Genomic DNA, 25,792 nt, shown 5'->3' on the forward strand with positions numbered 1-25,792 from the left:
TCAGAAAACAAGTTGTTGTTCAATCATGCATGCCATTGATTTCTGTTGCAACGGAAATTGTATTGGAAACTGTTGTCATGCACTTTGATCGTGTCTCTACGGAAAATCTGTGCACAGTTCAAAATCAATACACAATATGTGCGACGATGTTGTCATGTGGTAAGACACCCGCTTTCCGATCGGAAGGCCGTGGACATAGTTGAATCCTGGGACTTGGCTCTTTACTCACATTATCTCACTGTACTTAGGGGTAAAATGAGTACCTGGCGTTTATTGCGTTGTCTAGGTCGGAAACATTGTAATATTGCCTCGATCTACATGTGCGGCTACGTGGTCTAGTGGTATGACACTCGCTTTCGGATCGGAAGGTCCTGGGTTCGAGCCTCGCTCGGCGCATAGTTGAATCATTGGAAAAGGCTCTTTACTCACATTCTCTCACCGTACTCAGGTGTAAAATGAGTACCTGACCGTTAACAGCATCTGTGCGAAAAATTGTAATATCGCCTAACAGACGTCATGTCCCGCCCTAAATGTTAAGTGTTGGTGTTGGCCAGGGACCCCATGTAAAGCGCTTTGAGCACGTTTAGTGGATATTGCGGTATGAAAGCTCAAGTCATTTATTTTTTACATTTCACGTGTTGCTGTTAGTCAGGGACCCTTTGTAAAGCCCTTTGAGGACGTTAGCTGAATATTGCGCTGTATAAAAGCTGAATTATTAATTGAAGCTCTGGCAATAGGTCTCTTTTGTAAAAACATGCATTAAAAGTAAATTATTTTCAAGAGCTGCAAAAAGATAATTTTTATCGGTTTCTTTGGAAAGAATATTAAACATAATCCAAATCCAGCATCAAAAGAATAGCCGAAAAATCTTATCAAACTGTCAAATAGTGTGGGCTCTTTTTCAATTTTTTTTTCAACGCTTTAAAAAGCTATCATTGTTGTACTTTTATTGTCAGACCTATGAGAACATAATAATACCAAATTACCGATTGCACTCGTCAGTTTGGACGAACGATCACGTGATCAAACTTTCTTTCCCGTTCTCTCGTCACAACAATTCAGAACGAAGATGGAGAGCCTATCTTTCATGTTAGAAGATGAAAACGGTTAGGAATAATACACTTCAACAGTCGTAAAGTCACTGCCCTCCTAGTGATGCATGGTAATTTAGTAACTGGCTCTAAACTATCGGAACAATGGCGGACGCCCTTATAAAATATTTCTCCGACGAGCATAAAAGCGTATCTAAAGGAGAAAAAAACATTATAAATCTGATCATGTTTTGACTTTTACACATTCTGATCACATGACATATGAAAAGTTCTAGTCAGCATGAAGAATAAACAGCATCAATTTGCTTTGTTTAGAACCATGATGGCCGCCGTTGCTGGACGACGTGACATCATACTATTGAATCCAAAATTGTGCTTTGATTTTAGCAGGTATGAAAACCGAACGCAATTATGGCCTCAAGTAAACATTATTATAATGGATAATATCTTGCGTTCGTGTGAGAGTATTTACATATATATATATATATATATATATATATATATATATATATATATATATATATATATATATATATTATGAGCCCATATTGAGTTGGATTATCAGACCTGCAATATATGTATTGATAGAACGAAGTTAACGTCACTCGGGTCTTTGTTATTGTTTTTTGCCATCCACGTAAATGAGTATTTCTCACTTAACTGTATTATCCAGACTATAAAAGTTCATGGTTACACAGAGTTTTGTGTGTTGGTACGTTATACTTCCGGATGGCAATGTTGTGAGCTTCTTAGCCAAGCGCATGCTATCCATACTCGTCATGTCAGACCCTTGATTTTTAATATTTTATTTTCACTTTTTATCCCAGAGAAACGGAGATGATAAAAATATTTCTTAAGCTTTTGAAAATAACTATAACTTAATAATGATTAATTGTTTGTCAAATGTCACCAAGGTGGTCTTTTACACATCGTCAGTAGGTTCGGTTACGGTGCACTCTCAAATGCATCTTTTATCTCGAAAAGAAAACTAAGTGCCCAATGGCCTTATACAGAAATGCGATCATAGGTCAATTACTGTCACTTAAAATGGTTGATGAAAAAGTTGTAGTAGTAGAAGTAGTAGTATTAGTAGTAGTAGTAGTAGTAGTAGTAGTAGTAGTAGTAGTAGTAGTAGTAGTAGTAGTAGTAGTAGTAGTAGTAGTAGTAGTAGTAGTAGTAGTAGTAGTAGTAGTAGTAGTAGTAGTAGTAGTAGTAGTAGTAGTAGTAGTATTGTTGTTGTTGTTGCTGTTGTAGAAGAAGAAGAAGAAGAAGAAGAAGAAGAAGAAGAAGAAGAAGAAGAAGAAGAAGAAGAAGAAGAAGAAGAAGAAGAAGAAGAAGAAGAAGAAGCAGTCGTAGCTATTACAGTAGTATTAATCGTAATAGTAGTTGTTGTTGATGCACTTCTTTTTTCTTTTCTTCTTCTTCTTCTTCTTCTTCTTCTTCTTCTTCTTCTTCTTCTTCTTCTTCTTCTTCTTCTTCTTCTTCTTCTTCTTCTTCTTCTTCTTCTTCTTTTTACTGTTGCTATTGCTCCAGCAACAGTCGTGGTAAACAAACAATTAAAATTGGCATTTATCCGTAATTTAAGAAAAATGTTGATTTTTTTACAGTGTCTTTAATGACATTGAGCGGCGAGAGATGATATATAATTGTAACCCATTGCCATAAAATGATATTTTGTCGAGGTGCTTTTGATACCCAGAAATAACTTTATTGACAAAATATGAGCCTTTATAGTTTTTTTAAAACTTGAGTTTCTATATATCCACTTAACGCTTTACATAGTTTCTTGAAATAACAAAGGTAACATCTCACATTTGTTGTCATTTTGATATTTTGAAATTAATTTTTTGTCCTTTAGGTTACATCGACATATAATCATTTTGTATCACAATTGTATTTTAAAATTGTCTTCAGATGATGGACTGTAGATAGTATGCCGAGATGACGCGGACCCCAAAAAGTTAATATAGAATCAAAGGGGTGAAAAATACAAATTATGATTTTTTAAAAATTTATTTTTCATTCTCGAAATATAAAAAAATTAAATAAGCTCAGTATTCGTATCGGTGTCTTTAAATTCCAACACCTAGTTCATTCAGATCCAATAACGCTAAGAGGCGGTGAGACACATATTATTATTATTATTATTATTATTATTATTATTATATTATTATTATTATTATATTATTATTATTATTATTATTATTATTATTATTATTATTATTATTATTATTATTATTATTATTATTATTATTTTATTTTACACATGAAATACGCTTTGTATTCTCGACGTATACTAGCTACGCTCAATCGATATATTTTTTTTTGTTTGTTTGTTTGTGATATTTTTCTTTTTCTTTTTTAGGTTACCGACACCTTGTTGAAATATAAGAACTTTTTCATCGATCGCTGGAATATGACAAAGCATAATGTCAATCGTTTTGTGACAACAACAAAATAAATCATACACCTGTACTATCATATCGTAATCAATCAGTGACATTCATGAACGGCACATTATCCAATGTTACACATTTTTGCCATCGTGTCCGAGTGAAAAATATAATTTAGGGTTTTGTATCCAAGTCTTCAACAGTTGCAATTTACCATTCTCGTGACAAAATCGATAAACGCATTTATATAAAATAAACATCTGAAAAGGTGAGCATGACACAGTAGACCGGGTTTACCATACAAAGTAAGAAAGAAAAATATATGAATAAAATGCATCCCAAAATTCAGTCTTTCTCATTTATTTGTAGATAATTATCTTACACCAGTGCTTGCCCACTAACTTCTCTCTTACATACAATGTTATAAGACAGAGATAGAAATAAGTATACATAGACACCAATTAAATATATGTAATATAATATATATATCTATATATATATATATATATATATTTATAATATTTATTTATTTTATATATATATATATATATATATATATACATATCTGATTGTATACCTATCCTCTTTCTCCCTCTCTCTTTCTCTCTCTCTCTCACACACACACACACACACACACACACACACTCCTTTCTTGTATTTCTCTTCCTCTCTCTCTCTTTATCTATCTATCTTTCTCTTTCTCTCTCTCTCTCTTTCTTCTCTCTCTGTTCTCTCTATTTACTCTCTCTCTCTCTTCTCTTCTCTTCTCTTCTCTCTCTCTCTCTCTCTCTCTCTCTCTCTCTCTCATAACTCACATGCCCATAAATGGGAAGAAATAAAGGCAAGGATAATTATTAGCAACAAGCCACTGCATAATTACTTGCTCAAACGTACAGGGGAAACAACAAGGACTCGACCAACTCGATATTACTAATTGTTTAATTATAATATAGAAGTAAGTAGTCTGATGGAGCTGAATTTTATACCGGTTTCTATAGCATACATGGGACAATAACAATTGCTTGCTACCCTTTGGATCGAACGCTAGACTATAGCAAAGTACCTTCGGCCTGATCGAATAGATCCAGCAACCGAATCAATGCTGTCCTGAGTGGACAGGGGTAGTGGTCAGAAAATAAATTTCATTTGGAATTGAACTCGCCCCCTTTGACTGTGAAGCGACTGTTTCCCCAACTGAGCTATAATGACTCTCAAGAACAAGCCATACCGACATCAATATTATGCTAGTATAGACGTACAATTAGAATTGTATCAAATTTGGCCAACACCTTAGATATTTTTTTTCTATAAAACAATCATCATGATTTTTAATCATCTTTATAACATGCAGAAACCATTGTCATAATAATTGCAAATGCCAAGAGAAATTTTGTGATGATTAGTTACATGGATATATATATATATATATATATATAATATATATATATATATATATATATATATATATATATATGTATATATTATATATATATATATATATATATATATATATATATATATATAAAATCTGATAAAATACCCTTTTTCATCATTTGAGAAAAGCCCGAGATAACCAAGGCGTCAGACGCAGTGAAGCGCCACAAAGTGGTTTGAAAAATTGAAAAAAAACCTGATAATATATCTAACCTCACTTGTTTATCAATAACATCTAATTACTTTTGCTATTACCCATCATCATAATATTTTATTCAATTGTCATTATGTTAGTCAGGTTTGCATTGACTGGTTTATACTTACTGTTATTTTAAGAGGTACCCGTGGAATGTAATTTAACTTCTTACACCCTGTAAAAGCTGTGATAAAGTGAAAAATGAACGAATTCGAAGGTTGACTGAAGTGTAGAATGTATCAATAAAGATGAGAGAAGATAGATTGAAATGGTTCGGACGTGTAAAGGGACGAGAGAGGGAGTACGTGAGAAGGAAAGTATTGGAATCACAATTAATGGGAAAGAGGAAAAAGGGACGCCCAATGACGATTGTGGGATAAGGTAAAGAATGATATGAAAGAACTGGGCCTGGAGGAAGATGATGCTCTGAACCGAGATGCATGGAGATGTGACATTCATTATGGCAACCCTTCAAAATGCGGGATAAGCTGAAAGAAGAACGTGTCATAGCTGTGACTGTACTTCGTCCTTACCTTAGACCTCAATTCCTCCCGTGTCTTGTGCGGCTATGTGGTCTTGTGGTATGAGACTCACTTTCGGATCGGAAAGTCCTGTGTTCGACACCTCGCTCGGCGATAGTTGAGTCCTTGGAAAACGCTCTTTACTCACATTCTGTCACCGTACTCAGGTGAAAAATTAGTGCCGGGCCATTAACAGCGTTATCTCTGCCGAAAAAAATGTAATATTGCTTAACAGGCGTCATGTATCGTTCTTCATGTTACGTGTTGCTGTTGGTCAGTGACCTTTTTTTAAAGCGTTTTGAACATGTTTAGTGGATATTGCGCTATATAAAAGCTGAAGCCCAAGTGTCTTTGACACACTGGCCGTCAAGATATGCAAGTCTTTTCTGCATCAATCTAACAAAACCATTTTTTTTTTCATCTTGGTCAGAAAATTATATTTTCAGTATCGATCCTTTAAAGTGCTGCAGAGCCATTAGGCCCATGGAGCCGGATTTTACCCCGATTACTATAGCGTGAACGCAAAATAGAATATGAATGCTACCCTTTGGGCAGAACGCTAGTCTATAGCAAGGTACATTCCGCCATATCTAACAGACCCAACTACCCCCTATCACTCCTGGCTGGACAAGGTGGGGGGGGGGGGTTCAGTAAAATCTCGACTGCACCCGGGATCGTTCTCGGTCACTTTTTGTGTGAAACTAGCTCTCTACCAATTGAGTTATCTGTACCCCTGTGAAATATGAATGAACTTCATACAACTTTTCAAAGTTGTAACTGCACTGCATCACACTGACAAAATCTGACGATATTTTAGCTTTTCGATAAGTCAATTGGTAGAGCACTCGATTCACACGCTAAGAAAACTGAATCGATCTCGAGTGAAGCTGAAACTGTCCAGCCAGTAGTGATTTGATAGCTACGTTTGTTCGATCAGACGGAAAGTTCTTTGCAATAGTCTATCGTCTTATCCAAAGGGTAGCAACAATTCATTTTGTCCGTTTAGTGCAATAGTATCCTGGATAAACACAAGCTTCATTGAGTTTCCTGTGGTGTGAAATGAATATTTAATTAACCAGTCAACTACCCGAACTGTAGAATAACATGTTTTAAAAATTTGGCCAGAAATCTCGTCCTTCAAATATCGATCGATTCAAATGACCCTCGGTTTGTCAAAATATTTCAATACAAGTTTAGGATAGTTTTAGAGGAATGTTTAGTGGATATTGCTTTTTTTAATATCTCATGTCTTTTGGGTTGCTAGGCTTAGGTTTTTATTCGCATTTTATGTACAGCGATGGATATTGCGCTATATAAACGCTAAATTTCTTACTCAATGTTTAATATATATATAAAGGTTTTTTGTAAAAAATGAATATAACGTGATTTGTTAGAGTACACAGGTTTAGTGACACGCTTTGTCAAGTAAAACATTCTCTGGGACTCTCAAAAACATGTATAGATGATTCGAGTCCATTCAGTTTACTTTGATTTGAACAATAATACAAATAGTGACATAAATTATTTCTTAAAGAAATCCAGTTCCAAATCTATCGGGACCTTTAAACATATAATCAAATCACATTCTTTGTTTTGATATAATCGAATCTGTGAATTGATTTGATCATGGTTTACTCTATAGAAATTGCTGACAACTAACAACAATTTCTCACACTAAATAATGGTATATTCTCAACCATAAACCATGGGCAATGTTTGTATATGAATGCGCCCGAAACATTTCATTTGATTCATTCAGTTATAAAAAGAGGCATACAGCTTATATAAAACAGGTAGAAACTTAAACATACACTCACAACACACACATTCACATACACACACACACACACACACACACACACATATATATATATATATATATATACATATATACATATATATATATATATATATATATATATATATATATATATATGGATGAAAGCCACAGAAACATATGTTTTGGCCACATAAATATAAAATATAAATTGTCACTCACATTATATGGCCGAGACGTTCGTTTCTGTGGGTATATTCCACGTCCTCAGTCGGCGTAATGTCCGAAGAAAAATTTGTATTCCATACGAGGTGCACCTCATATGGAATACACATTTTTTCTTCGGACATTACGCCGCCTGAGGACGTGGAATAAACCCACAGAAACGAAAGTCTCTGCCATATAATGTAACAATTTATATTTTATATTAGCTCTAACCATCATTATCGAGCACTTTCGTACCTACGAGTACCCACCAATTCTCATAAATTATATATATATATATATATATATATATATATATATATATATATATATATATATATATATGTATATATATGTATGTATATAAAGCGTTTGAAAAGTTGTTTTTTTAAGTTAATCAAGTCCCGATTTTTAATAGAATTTTGAGTTAAAACGTGTAAGTGTGATTTAACAAATAATAAAGAATATATAAAAATCAAATTCCCCTATCTACCTTCAGCGAATATTTTTCCCCATATGTTCTAATTCAAGAAACGATGAGATAAAAAAAATGCGTCAGATGTAGTTTGGCGCCGCAAAGTGCACAGAAGTAGATACATTTCTTGCGCAAAGAAAAATATAATAGATGGCGATAGACGCTGTTACCGTTTAGGTCCCGATTTTACACCTGAGTCCGGCGTGAAAATGTGAGTCAAGTGCGTTTTCCAAGGACACAACTTAGCGCTGCCAAGAGAGCGGCTGGAAACTGGAACCTACCGATTTGAATTCGAGTACCATACCAACGTACCACCAACTTTCGATCAATCTATATGTAATAAGCATTATCTAATGCCATTGATATCAGAGTACAGGCCACCTCGTGCTTTCCGCTCCTCACAACACACCACTTTTAGAAAGAGGAATGTCCAGAAAAAAAAATATCGGAACGTGCATTTTACTCTGCGTCACCATCAATCTGGAATTCTCTCAGTCTTCTTAAACAATATCTAGCGCTCATACTATTGAGTGCTTCAAGTCTTAGACTAAAGACACAATATGTTATATTTATTTTCCCTTAATATTTCAAAATGTAGATCCCCAGGCGAAGATGAAATTCCCGCTGAATTGCTGAAATGCGGTACCCTCTCCCTGGATCTGAGCATTGCAAACATAATGAACAAAACATTTTCAACACACAAAGACTGGGACATAAACAGCGGTGTCCTAATTACAATACAAAAACCAGGAAAAACGAAAGGACCCGTAAACAACCTGCGCCCAATAACATTACTGAATACCATAAGAAAAACACTGTCAACTATTGTCCTCAACAGAATTAGACCGAAAATAGAAAAATATCTATCACATAGCCAAAGCGGGTTTCGCCAAGACCGAAGCACATCGGACGTTGTATGGACACATAAATGGTTGGCAGCAAAGGCACTCAAAGAAAACATATCCATAACAATAACCGGAATCGATATGTCCGCAGCCTTTGATACGATCGACAGAGGAAAACTTTTGGAGATATTAACAGAAATAGTAGACGAAGACGAGCTCCGAATAATCCGATTTCTCCTCAGCAACACAAAGATACAACCAAGGATATACGGGGCCACAAAACAGACGCAGTTCGAAAGTAACATCGGGACCCCCCAAGGAGATAGTCTGAGCCCGATTCTGTTCACAATATACTTAGAACACGCTCTGAAAGAAGTTCGAAAAGTCATTCCAAAACCAACGACTCATATTGAGAATGCAATCCCTAGAGAAATCGCCTATGCAGATGATGTCGATTTTATTGGATCAACACCAGCAAATATAGACATCATACAAAATACCCTCATGAAATATAACCTCCAAGTCAATGCCAATAAAACCGAATTTACAACAATATCGAGGAACAAAGAGGAATGGAAAAGAACAAAGAAAGTCGGCTCACTAATTGGAGACACCGAGGATGTACAAAGAAGAAAACAGCTATCAAACGCCGCACTCAGTAAACTCACCAATGTATGGATTAGAGGTGACAAAATAAAGAGAAAAACCAAACTGAAACTGTACCATGCTCTTGTAAAACCGGTACTTCTGTATAACTGCGGCACTTGGGCGTTGACAAAATCCGAAGAAGAACATCTGGATGCCTTCCATCGCACACAGCTAAGAAGGGTACTGGACATCAAATACCCCAAAAAGATCTCAAATGAATCACTCTTCTTCTTCTTCTAGGTTCCATGCCTGGTCCAGGCTTCGGATACTGCATGAATTATCTCTCTCCATTCCTCCCTGTCTCTTGCTTTTTCAAACAGCTCTTGGATTGTTAGGTTGGTGAAGCCCTTCAGTTGGTCTATGAGTGTTTTTCTTTGTCTCCCCCGGGCGCGTTTACCAGGTATTTTTCCACAACTTGCCAGGTATTCATTCTTATCTTTCCTTACTATGTGTCCGAAAAAGGATAGTTGTCGATCCACTATTAAGGGCATTAGTTTCCTTTGTTGGTATGTTTGTTTTAGCACTTCTTCGTTCGTTTTGTGTGCAGTATACGATATTCTCTGCATCCTTCTCAAGCACCACATTTCAAAAGCTTCAATGTTCTTTTGTGTTTCTGCATTTGTAGTCCAGCTTTCGCATCCGTATAACAAGATTGGCCACACGTAGCACTTCAAGACTCGGAATCTAATCCCGAACGACATCTGTTTGTTTTTCAAAATGTTTCCCAGGTCCATGAAGGCCTGTTTGGCTTGAGTTATTCTTGCTCGTATGTCTCGGTTACATCTTCCATCTGTTGTCACTATTAAACCTAGGTATTTAAAACTTTCTACGTTGGTAAGTTGCTCGCCGTGAATCGTTATATTGCAGGTGTTGTTGTTTTCGGGGTTTTTCTGTATTACCATGCATTCCGTTTTGGTGATATTCACTTCCATTCCCTTGGCTTCACTATCTACTACCACTTTGTCAACAATCTTTTGAAGTTGGATTTCTGATGTTGCAATGAGTACCGTATCGTCTGCGTATCTTATATTATTTATGTTGTGACCTCCTACTTTTATTCCCTCCATATTATTTATGCCCCTCATGATTGTTTCTTGGTATAGATTAAACAGATCTGGTGAGGCAACACACCCTTGACGGACTCCTTTCTTAATAGGAATGGAATTTCCTGTAGAGTTTCCGATTTTGATAGATGCCTGCTGGGTGTAGTATAATGTTTGCATGAGTCTGAGGTCTTTCTCATCAGCGCCAATGGAGTGCAGTTGTTTTAGTATTTCTTCGTGGCGTACTCTATCAAAAGCTTTTTTGTAGTCGACAAAACAGAGGTATAGTGGGGTCTGAACCTGTATAGCTCTTTCACTTAAAACACGGAGGAGGTATATTGCGTTCCATGTCCCTCTGTCAGGTTGGAATCCATATTGTTCTTCTGCGATTTCGGGGTTAATCTTATTCCTTAGCCTGTTGATAATTATACGCAACAGTATTTTGTTGATTTGGCTTATTAAACTTATAGTTCTAAAATTTTCGCATCTGACTGCACCTGCTTTCTTTGGTATTGCTATGAAAATAGAGTTACAGAGATCTTCTGGAATTTTCCCAGTATTGTATATATTGTTGAATAATATGTGAAGTTCATCAATTGCTAGATCTCCTAGGCTTTTTAATACCTCTACAGATATTTCATCAGGGCCTGTTGCTTTACCATCCCTCATTCGTTCCATGGCATGTTCAATTTCACTTTTGGTGATGTTTGGTCCGCTTAATGGTTCTTTGAATTTCAGTGGTGGTTCATTTCTATTTGGATCATTGTACAGTTCGCCTATGTATTCTACCCATCGGCTTTCTATATGTTGTTCTTCAAATAGCAGTTCCCCTTGTTTGTTTTGGATACAACTTCCTGCTGCTTTGCTTTTCCTTTTCCCTGATAGTTCTTTTATTCTTTGGTGAGCTTGTTGGGGTTGGGTTTGTATTCTCTTTCGATTTCGCAGCATGTCCAGTCTAGATAGTTCTCGTGTGCCTCGATGCATTTGGATTTAATGTGGTTGTTCAATGTTTGGTATTCTGCAGACCCTCTGTTGCATTTTCGTCTTTCTTCAAATAGGTTTAGAATTTCATTTGTCATCCATTCCTTTTTGCTGTTTATTTGAGCTATTGGTAAATGCTTTTCTGCAGTTGCTTTGACACACTTTTGGAATATATCAAATTGTTTTTCACATTTTTCGTTATCAGGTTCACTTTGGCTTTGTATCATGAGTGCATTTTCAAATTCTTCTCTCATTTTTGTTTGTATGCCATTGTCTTTGCATAACCTGTAATCCCTCTTTATTCTACCAGCTGTTCTCTGAATAGCTTTAAACTTTATCCTTACTGTACAAACAACTGGGACATGGTCACTGTCTACATCGGCGCCTGGATAGGTTTTGCAATTTAATATGCCATTTCTGAATCTTGATGATACTGCTATAAAGTCTATCTGGTTCCTTGCTCTGTCCCCTGGTGATCACAAAAGAAAGACCAATCTCCCTTGACATTTTACAACAACGATGGCAACTTTTCGGTCACATACTACGCAGGGACAAAAACATACCAGCAAACCAAGCCATGTCGGGATACTTCCAAAAACACAGGAACCTTTTCAGAGGAAGACCGATCACAACACTCCCTGTGATCCTAAACAAAAACCTCACAACACTTGGACAAAGCATTAGTCTCATAACGGCAGGGGACCTTGAAAATCTGAGAACCCTAGCAGAGGACCGGCAATATTGGAGACACCTCACACAGGAAATACTGGAAACAGCCAAGGCGACCCGATCTTTCGGTCGAGACGCGAAAGGCATCTAAGTCAAGTAAGTCAAGATCATCTGTGTCTTGTCGAAGCCATATAACACGTTAGGTGGATATTGGCGCTTTATAAATTTTATTAACTATCAAGTTAAGCAGTTTGTATGATGAAAGGTCGATCTCTTCAGATATCTAGAGAGAGAGAGAGAGAGAGAGAGAGAGAGAGAGAGAGAGAGAGAGAGTAAGGTCCTGTGAAATGGTCACCCATTCGCATCATGTTATTAGTTTAGGTCATAAGTTCTGTCCAAAGTTCGATCCCTCCTATCGCCATCTATTATATTTTTTCTTTGCGCAAGAAATGTATCTACTTCTGTGCACTGACGCATTTTTTTATCTCGGTCGTTTCTTGAATTAGAACATATGGGAAAAAATTTCTTTAAGGGAGATAGGGGAATTTGATTTTTATTATTTATTATTTGTTAAATCACACTTACACGTTTTAAATCAAAATTCTATTCTAAAATGGGACTTGTTTAACTTTTTAATTAAACTTTTCAAACCAAACGCTTTTTTCCATCAGATACGTCATAAATGACTTGATATCGCGTGATGGGCGTATAAACATACACGATAGAATGTGTCTAGAATAATTCTAAAGTCAATATTATGTGTTTGATTATATACACAAGAAACTATCCGCTCTAAACCGATTAACTGCTGTGCTCTAGAAATAGAATTTAATAATTTGATCAGAAGACTCGTCCTTCTAATATCAATTTGGCCAGAAAACACGTCCTTCAAATATAGAACAAGTTAAATGAACCCTCATCTTTGCAAAAACTATCAAACCTGGGACTTCACAAGTTTGAGAGATTTTGCCAAGATGAGTGTTTCATAAATTCATCTATATATTATGAAGAACTAGTTGTTGTTTTTTGGGCCAAATTTTTAAATACGTGTTTTTCTATAGTACAGCAGTTAACTGGTTAATAAATAGTTCCGATCAGAGACACAAATACATTTATTGTAACACAATAAAGATCGTGACTGGTTCACGAACAATAATTTAATTGTTATATTTCATGTTGAAGATTGCGAAATATATTTGCCTGCAGGCCTTAGAGGTTTCCAATCTGATTTGATTAAAATGAAATATTAAGAATTTACTTCAGGCTGTGCAATTGGATCATATCGTCGGCTCATATCATCAAGTTTAAATATTACATCCTTCCACGCGGCACCGTAAGATGCCATCACCTAGGCATTCCATGAAGGAATCAAAGATTCTTAATCTCCTGAGTTTGGAATTTTGAACAAATTCCCAATACCGATGCGGGAGGCACCAATTTGGAACGACTTCAAAATTATTTCAAACACAGGAATTCAATAATATTATTCTTATCCCCCTCCAATAATTTCACCTATATTTTTTCTTTATCGAAATATATTCTTTTTTTTTTTCTCATCGACGGTTTCTCGAATTTAACAATTTGACCATAAGAATGATCTTCGTGGTCAAAATATCACTAGATCTATGCGCCAAAATCAATTGAGAGCAAAACTGGATTAGTGCCAAGAATAAAAAAATTAAATGATTAAACTGCTACGTTTGTTAGAAACGATAAAATGGGCACTTTGTAATATTTTGCTATTGCTACTAACTATAATAATTTAGACAATCCATCGAACAAACGTCTGATATCAACAGGCATCGCCCCTGTTCTCCAAAATGAGCAAATTGGCGATTAATAATCTTGTCAATAGAAAAAAAGTGGAAATATCTGAAGAAGGGTTCGAACCCGGACTTTCCGGGTCACAATGCAATGCCTAAATCACTCGACCACCTCGCCCAATATTTTCGTGAGGGCAAAGTTATATTTTAAAAATTACAGCTCACTAATTAGATGAATGTTGCTATATTTGTACACCACCACGTCAATCTAGTGTTATGTAAGAGTTGACCAAATGCTGAAAAGTTAACTTACGATCTAAATAATAATAATAGTAATAATGATAATAACAATAATAATAATAATAATAATAATAATAATAATAATAATAATAATATAATAATAATAATAATAATAATAATAATAATAAAATAATAATAATAATAATAATAATAATAATAATAATAATAATAATAATAATAATAATAATAATAATAATAATAATAATGATGATGATAATATAACAACAATAACAATAATAGTAATAGTAATAATAATAATAATAATAATAATCATAATAATAATAATAATAATAGTAATAATAATAATAATAATATAATAATAATAATAATAATAATAATAATAATAATAATAATAATAATATGTCTTTATTGCCCTCAAATTAGTGGTAATTTGTCATTTAGTTACACATTTATAACAATATATACAATATTATAAAGAACATACATAACATAATATCGTCACCATAATCATCATCAACAACATCATCATCATCATCATCATCATCATCATCATCATCATCATCATCATCATCATCATCATCATTATCACGCACTTCAATATTTCCTTACATCCTTCATTTCACATTCCCTACCACACTCTATATCTCCATATTATATGACTGTAGCAGCTGATGATAGAAAGAAGATTCTGCTTGATATCCTATGAACGACAAGTCATGTTCTCTCTCTCATCCTCTCTCTCCTCTCTTCTCTCTCCTATTCTCTTCTTCTCTCTACTCATCTGCTGCGTGTGGAGTTTGGTGTTGTATTCCCTTACTGCTTCATGTAAACATGTTCATTTCGCCTCTCTCTTTTACCTCTCCTCTAGTCCCTCTCTATTTTCTATCTCATCCTTCACTACCTTCCTCTCTCCCTTCTTCCTCCCTTTCTCTCTCTCTTCTTCTAAAGTTAGGGAGTGTGTCCTCTCTCTCTCTCTTCCTCCCCTTCTCCCTCTCTCTCTCTCTCTCTCTCTCTCTCTCTCCCTCTCTCTCTCTCTCTCTCTTTCTCTCTCTCTTTCTCTTACTCTTCCTCTTTCCATTCCTCTCTGTATGTGTAAGAAAAACTAAATTCAACAGGGTTACATAAATAAATGATACACATTCATAATTATATTATGTCCTCTGAATTGTTAATTTAATTTAGATAGCACTGTCTGAACTACCGGACATCTCTCAATAATATATGTACACACACACACATATATATATATATATATATATATATATATATATATATATATATATATATATATATATATATGCATAGCTCTCCGTTCAATGATTGTGATGATAAGTCTATCAATTCAAAAGTCATGATTCAAGTGTAGAATAATATTTGAACTCAATTTGCAATGGACTTAATAGGCAATACATTTTTCAACTTTCAACAAGAAAGCAATGATCATATCCAAAAATGCAGATACATCAAAATTACAAATGCAAATTGATGGAAATGCAAGAGAAGTAGCTTGGTTTATCTCTGGAAGTTAATAACAAAAGATGGAAAATCTGAACAAGAAAAAACAAGAATAGGGTTGGGGAAAAAAATCATGGAAATGAAAAATAATATTCTTACTAACCAATGCATAAGACAGAGAACTAGACTTCTAAAATGTTAAACCTGCTCTATATTTTATATGGATGGGAGGCGTTTAATGCTGGACTAGAAAAAATAACGATGCCTTTGAAATGTAGTGCTTCAGACGGATGGGAAAGTTGTTACGGAAAATGAATAAAAAGCAAACAGTATGGAATTGGATGAACTAACAATAAGAAAAAAAGTACTCCAGGTGACTGAAAAAACACAGAAAGTTGGCGTACTATGGTCATATACGATGCTGCAACAGTCTCAAGAAGTCAATACTTGAAAGAAATACAACGAAAGAGCTGGTTGGGAAATATGAAAGAAATGATTGGGAGTATGATACACGACTGCTCGGAAAATGCACTAAACAGAGAAATGTGGAAAATCATGGGATCCAACCTCTATGAGAAGGAACCCCGGTTAGGTAAGAGAACTCCACGGAGCTTTTCGTTTTTTCATGGAGAGATATTTTCTGTATTTAATATCTCATATACTTCCCTCATTTATCGTATAATTCATTCCCAATGTTTGAGCGGTAAATGGTTTTATACATTTTAAGAAATTGATTGTATTCAAAACATAAAACGAGAGGAACCACTGACTGGTATCGATTCACTCTAAGAATTCCCGTCTCATTGTCATTCTCGGTAACTGCTAAAAGTGATGGCAAATTCTTTAGATGGGATTTGACGCAACAAATTTGATTTATACAAGCAACCCATTGTCATGTCAAAGTTGCAGAACTATGCAAATTTGGTGAAGATTGGTCCAGTGGTTTCGGAGCCTCAGTGTTACAAAAATTGAATTTGCCAAATATGCAATAAGATAATATATATGCGTGAAATAAAAATTACAAAACAACTTAATGCGCTGAACTCATGCGATTGGATAATAAGACAGATACAAAGTTCCGAAAATTCGGTTTTCCAACAATCAAAAATTTTGCGAAGAATTATTACGATTACAACTCTTCAAAACTTTCATCAATACATGTTTTAATTCTAAATCATTAAATAAAATTCGTAATAATACACACAAATTGATTATCAGCTATAAATTTCATAGAGTAGCTAATAATAAATTACTTCCAAAACAAATTTAACATGGATTCAAGACCTTTGTTGAATTGTCTTTATTCCGTTGATCATCATTCATCCCCAAGCGGAAATTTATGTATTCAAATCCATTCTCCTCAAATTTGAACTGGGCGTCAGCCGCAATCAAAAGAACAAAGTGAACTAGGGCGAGGTGACTTTCTCAAGTCCACTCGGCGCGACAGTTAAGCCGAACTCAGGAAATAATTTATGCTACGAAGCAAAGACCATACGGTTGAGCCACACCACTAATACAAAAAGGGATCGTTAATTCCATGTTATTTTTATTTATTGCATCACCGATAAGCTATTTTACTTCAAAAGCTGTAGGTGGTGAATATGAATCTATCTCTAGAAATATCAAAGCAACAATCTAAAGAGTTGGCACTGGTGTAAGATAACATACTGAGAAGATGTGTATGAATCAGTGCCAGACAATGTTAAGAGAAAGATACGAGAAAAAAAATCCCTAACCGAAAAACCAGCTTGCCTTAACTGGGGATCAGGTAACCTCTTTGGTGTAAAGATAGCATGTCTAAGGTTCGATCCCGAGTCGGGGAAGGGGATTTTTTCAGGATGATTTTTTTTTTTTTTGCATTTGTCTCTTTACTTTGTCTGGCAATTTTCATACTCATCTTTTTTCAGATTGTAAGTACGAAACGTATGCCAATACTTTTTATTTATTAAATTGTATCGTTCAAGAGCTAATAGGCTTTTAAAGACCTTTAAATGCTCTGTGAAACTTTCATGCAATTATTATATAATTTTTCAAAGTTATATAAACAACATTCATTATTAATTTGACAATTTTGAGTTTATACCTAATCATTATTTCAAATTATTAAATATATTATACACAAGCAAGTGTCATAGACAAGATTCGTAGTATAATTCTAGCTTCAACATTAATTTGACATGTCAACCTTTATACATTTGAGAGTTTTAATTAATTAGTATACAACATGCAAATAATATCCAATGTTATGTTACATTATTCAACGAAATCACATATTATGTTGGTAAGTTCTTTATCAAAGACATTGTTTAAAATATTAATTAGATGAGACTTTTTCAGTTTATTGCAAATTGCCACAGTATTTGAATGAGGGTATTTTCCCTTAAAGACGAATTACATCTTTCAACAAATTACTGACAGGTTTCTCCCCTATAGTGTTTGTAACATGCGAATATTTTGTTAATCATTATATTATATCTATATTGTAAGAACCATGCACATATTCTATGATATTTTAGTAAAGCCAAATTTAGATTCTCTAATATTTCTAATGACATCCAACCTTAATAAGAAGGAACCTCAGTACGTAATTTTTCTAAATATGATTAGATGTCGAATGGTAGGCAAAAGTCAAGTCGTGCGTCTTTGTACATTTTCAGGCTGTCGCTCATATAAGAAGAAAGAATCTACATTTTTAAGAAGTTGACAGGCAAAAAGTAATATATTTGGTTAATTCAACTTTAAAGTCACTTTCCATTATCTGTCTATCACCAAATTGGGTCACTTTATGCTAAATAATATGATATCTTTGGCTTTAAGTGTGTAACGTTACAATAACAATAACGACGATTTGTCATAGTCCCTTGTCTGTAAACATTTACTGTCACATGATCCAAGTCGATAAAATCCATCAAATCTTGTATTATATTATAATATTTCATTTATCAATTGAATAATTATTGATTCCATAATCCTTCTATTCATTCTTTAATTAATTTTATTCAAGCGTTGTTATTGTAATGGTATTTGCGAAAGCGTATTATAATTTCAAATTTGAAACTGAGAGAAAAATAAAGGGAGAAAACGTGACTCATATAAATGGGGACAATACGACGTGTACATAATATATGCAATATCCCTTTTTATGTGAGTCACATTCACTCCCTTTATTCCCCCCACCTACTGACTTTAGTAGCTCATTTAGGCACCTTTCGCTTTTTGACTTTTAAAAAAGCCTCGAGACTTCAAATATACATCTAATAACTATACTTTTCCAGCTGGCATTCTTTGTAATTGTATGTATGCATAGAAATGAAGATGGCCTTCTGAACCTTTCTTGAATTATTACATTTTTTGGATTATAGACAGGTCTTCCCCAGCACTGATTCAAGTGTGTTTGAATGTGAAAATTGGATGGAAACGCCGATTTTTGCATATTATTACATTGACACCTCAATAAAGAAATGATACATTGTACTGGTGACAATACTATGGGTAAGTAATGACGTAGACTGTTTTTGCAGAACTGATAACCCATAGTATTATGGGCTTATTGTAACAAAGGAAATATTTCGACCTAACGCAAAACATTGTCCATTACAACAAAGTTACATGAAGCCCAAAATTGCGTTTGGCTATCAGATCTGCAAATAGGTACACGTCGGTAAGTGTATAATGAATTCTCACTTTAAGTTTAGCTTTTCTCCCAAGGGTTTTCACGCTCTTAAACAGATACAGCGTGGCCGATCGTATTAAATCGGTGTTATGTCAAGGTAAACCTTATGTTGATTTAATATTTGAGTTAAATAAATGTCTACCTTAAGCGGAGCAAGATTTGTTTCTTAAACTCCAAAACGCAAAGATTTCTCTATTTCTGAGAATTTCGAAGTCAGAATGATTTCCACATCCAGTTCACTCCGGCATAATACCAGATTGATTCAAATAGACCTACATATGACAAGTTTGCTTTAAAGAAAATATAGTCTGAAAGCTGAACGAAGCAAGTGATCGAAAAAAAATGGTTCTTCTGAGTAATTTCTAGTCTGTGAGACCGTAAGTTGGTACTGGCGTGGCTTTTGTAAACTAAAGGCCTGATACTGACCAAAAGACTATGTCACAAGAGAAGACGATGATTACCAAACGAAAGTAAAAAGTTAGTAAAATAAAAATAAATAAAATTCCCTTTATTCATCCCCAAGGGGAAATTTGTCTTTAGCAAGGCGTCAGCCGCATTGCAGCGCCGCAAAGTGAGCTAGGGATAGGTGACTTGCTCAAGGCCACACAACGCAGCGGCGGGTGATCGAACTCGTTACCATTTGGGTACGAAGCAAAGACTGTACCGCTGAGCCACACTGCCCCTAGTTGTTAGAAGTTCTCAAGAAAACAAATAATTCCATTCGTTGACAACTCACAACTAACTATTTCTCGTGATCTTCGTCTTGTTTTATGACCAATTATGTTGGTTTGTACCAGGCTTTTCGTTAAGTAAGGCTACGGTACTGAGCGTGATACGAACGTCAACTGACTCGGCTATTTTGTGCTGGTAAGATTGTCTTTCTACTTTTCCAACGCAAAAGATTTAATTAGTGCCACGTTAAAAGCTGGTATTTGCGTAAACACTTTCATCTGTCACTTCAGTAAGCTCGTGAAATCCAAGTCTTCCATCTCCAAACTGAATAACAGAATCCGGATCCTCTTCCGGAATTACTGCAGGCACAGTTTCGTTTAAATAAAAATCTTCTTCCTGGTCTGATTTTCTTGGATTCGCTCCGGATTTTCCATCCAACTCCACATTGCCATTTCTGATGTCGTCATTACTTCTCTTGAAAGAATATGCTAATGAAGTCGGGCTTACGGGTACGTCATAAGTACTGTCATTGTCGCTTAACGAGCATTTCTTTGATGAGAAGTCGGATGCGTAACTCGTTTTCTTTTTAGCCCACTGAACTCCAACTTTATCATCCACTTCGGGTACCTGATCTCCGTTATAAACTTCGTTTATAAACATTGTAATTTCACTTTTTTCGCTATCCTTCCGAACCACTTTACTTATTCTTGGAAATGTAGATGACCTTGCGAGTCTCTCTTGAAAGTCTGTTTTTGGTTCCATTGACAATGAGAGGTCATCCCTAGCATTTTGAGGTATACGAACTGGTGGAGATTGTGGGTGTAGTGGCGGTGTTTTAATGGATGACACCGAGATCTCTTGGTGAAACGCAGACTTGTAGTCGTCACGATGACGCTTCAGTATCATGGAAAGGCTGTTTGAAAAAAGATTATTGTCAGATAATTATTCTTTTGGTGTTTTTGTTAGAGTTGAAGAAGGATAGTCTCTCTATCTCTTCGATAACAACATCTTTAAAAAAATGCAAACCTCAGATAAATATATATGTAATTTGCTCAAAATTGTTATTATCACTAAAATCATCATCACTATTGTCATCTTCATCGCAATCATCATCATCATCATCATCATCATCATCATCATCATCATCATCATCATCATCATCATCATCATCATCATCATAATGATTATTGCCACCATCATAATCACTACCACCATCATCATCATCATTATCAACATCATCATCATCATCATCATCATCATCATCATCATCATCATATTCATCATCATCATCATCATCATCATCATCATCATCATCATCATCATCATCATTATCACCATTATCATCATCATTATCATCATCTTTGTCATCATGATAAGCAACATCGTCATCATCATCATCATAATCATCATCGTTGTCGTCTTCGTCGACGACGTCATATTCAGCATCAGCAGTAGAGTACAATCGTGCTGATTGTCAACTTTGCCATTCTGAATTTAAGCCACCCAATTCTTTATTACCTGCATGAACATCATGAAGAAATTAATCACTACTAATCACATAGCTTTAATTATCGTAACTTTCTCACCACCGAACAAAGAATACAACATTGATCAGAAACGAAAGGGCCAGTAGTCCTGCTAATACAAAGGTCAACGTGTAGTATTGCTCGGAAACTGTGGACAAGAGAAAATAAAAATATATTATCTCTTTATAATGCTTTGTAAAAATTGTCAGCATTACGAACAATATGAATTAAAATGACAAACAATAAAATGAATAAATAAAATAAAAAATCCTACTCCCCTTTGTTTGTCTTATTTCTTTTTTTTTTAATTGTTTGTTTTACTTCCCTTTTACTCGTAAACTTATTTCTTTATTAATCGTTTCATTTTAAAGCCTTTAATCTTTTGCATCTGAATTAGTTTTCAGTTCACACATTTTCTAGATACTTTCTCTTTAGTACAGCAGTATTTGGCTTTGGGTTGTTTGTATTTGTCTTTATTTATTAATCAGATCCAATTCAGACATAACATTGTTTGTATATATATATATATATATATATATATATATATATATATATATAATATATTATATATATGTCGGATGCTCACAAAATATGAGACACTTTTCATTGTTTTATAGCAGCAAAAATTCTCCATGTATTTGAATGATTCCTTAAAAAGTGACACAACAACATTATCTTTGATTTACAAAATTCCATACCTGTTCAAGTTCAAGTTCAACGTCTTTATCTGCAAAAGGCAGCAGCTTCTTATGGTGCTCACACTATTATGTTATGACGATCGACCCAATCAGCAAAGTCCCTACCACATCCGTGCACCGTCGTGAACCCGCCCGAAAGCTTCGTCACAACACATCGTTCAACTAGATACTCTGCGGTTTCGGGTTCTATCCCACATCGGGTACATGTTGGACAGGTGGAAGCTGCGTAAAAGAGTTGCCGGGGCTTATTTCGGCTCGAATCGGGGGCGCCTCCATAATACGCTTCAGAGGGGCATCCCCATTCCCTCTCTCTTTGATCTTATTTAACCAGTTTTCCGTAATCGTCTCCCTCCGGACATCGGGGGGCTGGATTGCTGCTATTATCGGGCCCCATTCTGTAGGCGTTGTTGCCAGCGTTCCTGACACTATATGCATTGACTTGCGAAGTTTAACATCTACCTTTTCAACACTTCAGCTTCTACCCCACACTGAAGCGCAATTCTCCGCGGTAGAATAGCATAATGCCAGGGCGGATTTCTCAGGAGCGCTTGGTTAGCACCCCAAGTCGATCCAGCCAGCTTCCTCAGAAGACTGTTGCGTTTCTCTATCATCCGGGCAACTCCTTCGAGAGGTAAGGCTGCGGTCCAGCGTGACCCCTAAATATTTTGCATGCGGCTCATATGGGAGCGGCTGGTCCCCGACGAAGACGTTTAGTTTGCGGGTGTGCCAGCCACTGCATAGGTGGAATGCAGTGGCTACGATTTTTGAAGTATTCATCTTCAGGTACCACTTGTCGAAGTAGGATTTGAGTCTGGTGGCGTCCTCGCTGAGTACATTCTCGAGACGGGTCCTCACTTTACTTTGAGTAACGAGTGCCCAGTCGTCCGCGTATCCCAGCCTCAGGGAGGAAGTGTTCCGCATGTCGCTAATGTAAACGTTAAACAACATTGGCGCTAGTACCGAACCCTGAGGGACCCCATTCTTCAATTTCCTTACTTTACTCGTAGCGTATCCCAGCAAGACGTGGAATTGTCTTTCTCCTAAGATTGAAGAGAACAACTTCAAGGTCTTTTTGCACCTTATGATCTTTGCAAGTTTGAGCATTAACCCTTCGCACCAGACCGTATCGTACGCCGCCGATAGGTCTTTAAATATAGCACATGCTTGCTGTTTTCTCTCGAACCCTGCTTCAATATGCTCTGTAACGGCAATGCCTGTTCCGTGGTGCACCTCCCTTCCCTGTAGCCCGCCTGCTAGGGTGGCAGGGCAGCGTCTAGGACCGGGCCCCATCGGTTTAATAGAACTCGCTCCAACAATTTGTAAAGATAGCTCAGTTGGGATGATATGGGTATATAACTGTCAGCCTCCTTCGCCGGTTTCCCCGGCTTCAGGATGGCATCTACCGTTGCGTGCTTCCACACTTGTGGCAGCTTTCCTTTTGCAAGAACGTCAGACATTGCCTCGGCCAGCCAGGCCGTGCCCTGGGGCCCAGATGCGTCACAGTATCGGGATATACGCCGTCTATCCCTGCTGCTTTGCCGTTCTTTACATCGCTAATAGCTGCACCCACCTCTCGGGGACTGAACGGGGATGTCCAGTTTGACTTCTCCGCAGGTAGCGAGTCCAGAATCGTACGGTACGCTTGCAGACACCGCGCTCAAAAGCAAGATTAGGGACCCGTTTGCTACGGTTCTTTATATTCCTGGCAATTGTATCTGCCTCACAATCTGGTGCAGCCTTCGCGTAATTCCGGTCCGGATTCAATTTCTTTGTCAGACGTCAAGCGTGGCGCCTTGAGTGTGTAAAGTCGAGACTTCCCACGGTCTCCTGCCACAGTTGCTTCCTTCCTTCTCCCAGAGACTGAAGTAGTCTATCGGTTACGTCCTGGGACAGGGTCTGCTGGTACTCCTTGTACAGCTTTTCCGACTCTTCCGTCCAGCAAGGGGTATAGAATTTCCGTATGCCCCGTGGAATAGAGCGTTGATCGCTCTTAACCAGTAGCCTGTTAAATCTAGTCATATTCTCGGACTTGGGAGGAATAGCAGGGCAAACCTGCTCGATATAGGAACTGAATTCCTCCCATTTAGCCTTCCTGAAGTTCCATCTGCAGAGTGGGAGAGACTGCACCCTCGGTATTGTCACGTCCCCCCCCCCTCCCCCTGTGACAAGAACCGGCTTATGCTGGCTATGGGGAAGTCCCCGAGGACTGTCCGCTTCACCTGCAGCGGTTCGTCGTTCGCTCCCTTCGTAACGAAGGTGTGGTCAGGAGTATACTCCTTCTTTTGGAGGGTACCCCTGAATATACCCTTGGCTGTAGGATCGTACACTAGGTGTAGATCGTTACAGTCCATGAGTAGAGTTGTCTACCTGCCTCGTTGCAGTCTCGGTAGCGCCATTCGTGATGGTGGCTATTAAAGTCTCCCAGACAGATGGAAGGATGACTAACCACCTGTGCCCGTGGTGTAGTCCAAGTCGCTCTAGGTGGTTTGTAGATATTATGCAAACGCAGTCCACCTACTTCCACGGAAATTCGGTTTCCCCCGTTGCTGTCCGTTACGCTCTCAATGACCCTTACCTTCTTTAGCGTAAACGCTAATCCCCTCATTTGAGCCTCGAAGTGTCCTCTCGTTGGACCACCGTATAGCCTGGGATCTAGAATCGAGAAGATTGCGCTAGATTGGGATAGTATATGCGTCAAGTCGCTATTCCCGTTATCGCATTTTCCAGTTTAAGATATATTGGAACGTTCGCTTCTCGACCGTGCCGACGACCCTGGCGACACGAACGCGGTAGTATTTGGCTAGGCGGCCGACCGCTTCGCCATTGAAAATCCTGTTGTGTGTGTATCATCATGAACATAATAGTGTGGAGCCCGGGATGGCCGAGGCCATTCGGGCACCGGGTTGGATCTCCATTAGTCACATATCGGGCGAGCAGCTCAGGTGGCTCGCTTGGGCTCGATACCCGAATGGTCTCGTGACGGGATTTACACCTTTGCCCTCGATGTGCCTCAAGCCCCGTCACCGCGTCAAGGTCGAAGATCCCGAGGGGGTGCAAAAGGCGAATTACCCTATCACCGCTTACTTCATAGTCATACTTAATTTGATGGGGTTTTTTGTTTGTTATTGACAATACGAAGCATTTCTCGGGGTGGAATTTCATCTGCCAGGTTTGTGGAGCATTCTGTAATATGTCTGCGTCGTTTTGGGTTTCAATGAGTCGAAATAAGAGGCTGTCATCGTCGAATAGCTTGAGCTTGGTAAGAGTTGATATGTTTTTCCTAAGTCGTTAATTAATGTTAGAAAGCAGAGCGGTCCAAAGACAGATAAAACTTTGCATTTCTCACTTCTATATCCATCCAGGACTACTTCCTGAGTTCTATCGCAGAGCCAGTCTTCAAGCAAAGAAAGTATTTTTGTTCCTTCTGTTTTGAGTCGTTTTCTTCATCAATGGACTTTTCCGGAGACTTTGGATCGATGTCTTTTTTAAAAATTCCATGGTGTTCC

The 25,792-nt window shown here is 36.8% G+C and overlaps 1 protein-coding gene across 3 annotated transcripts in view; it reads right to left on the reverse strand.

Annotated features, from left to right (window-relative positions):
- Window positions 1-16,858: 16,858 nt before the first annotated feature.
- LOC144973128 (uncharacterized) overlaps window positions 16,859-25,792 on the reverse strand; it is a 14,312-nt gene continuing 5,378 nt past the window's right edge. For all 3 annotated transcript variants that reach the window (XM_078915198.1, XM_078915200.1, XM_078915199.1), the window contains 2 exons: window positions 21,649-21,736; window positions 16,859-20,975 (listed from right to left, as the gene is read on the reverse strand). In XM_078915198.1, the coding sequence (XP_078771324.1) occupies window positions 20,309-20,975; window positions 21,649-21,736 (755 nt within the window). In that variant the 3' untranslated portion in view covers window positions 16,859-20,308. The remainder of the gene's footprint in view (window positions 20,976-21,648; window positions 21,737-25,792) is intronic.

The sequence above is a fragment of the Berghia stephanieae genome, chromosome 5 (genome assembly GCF_034508935.2).
Source record: "Berghia stephanieae isolate SIO BIC M18660-M18661 chromosome 5, UCSD_Bste_1.3, whole genome shotgun sequence".
Classification (NCBI taxonomy): Eukaryota; Metazoa; Mollusca; class Gastropoda; order Nudibranchia; family Aeolidiidae; genus Berghia; species Berghia stephanieae.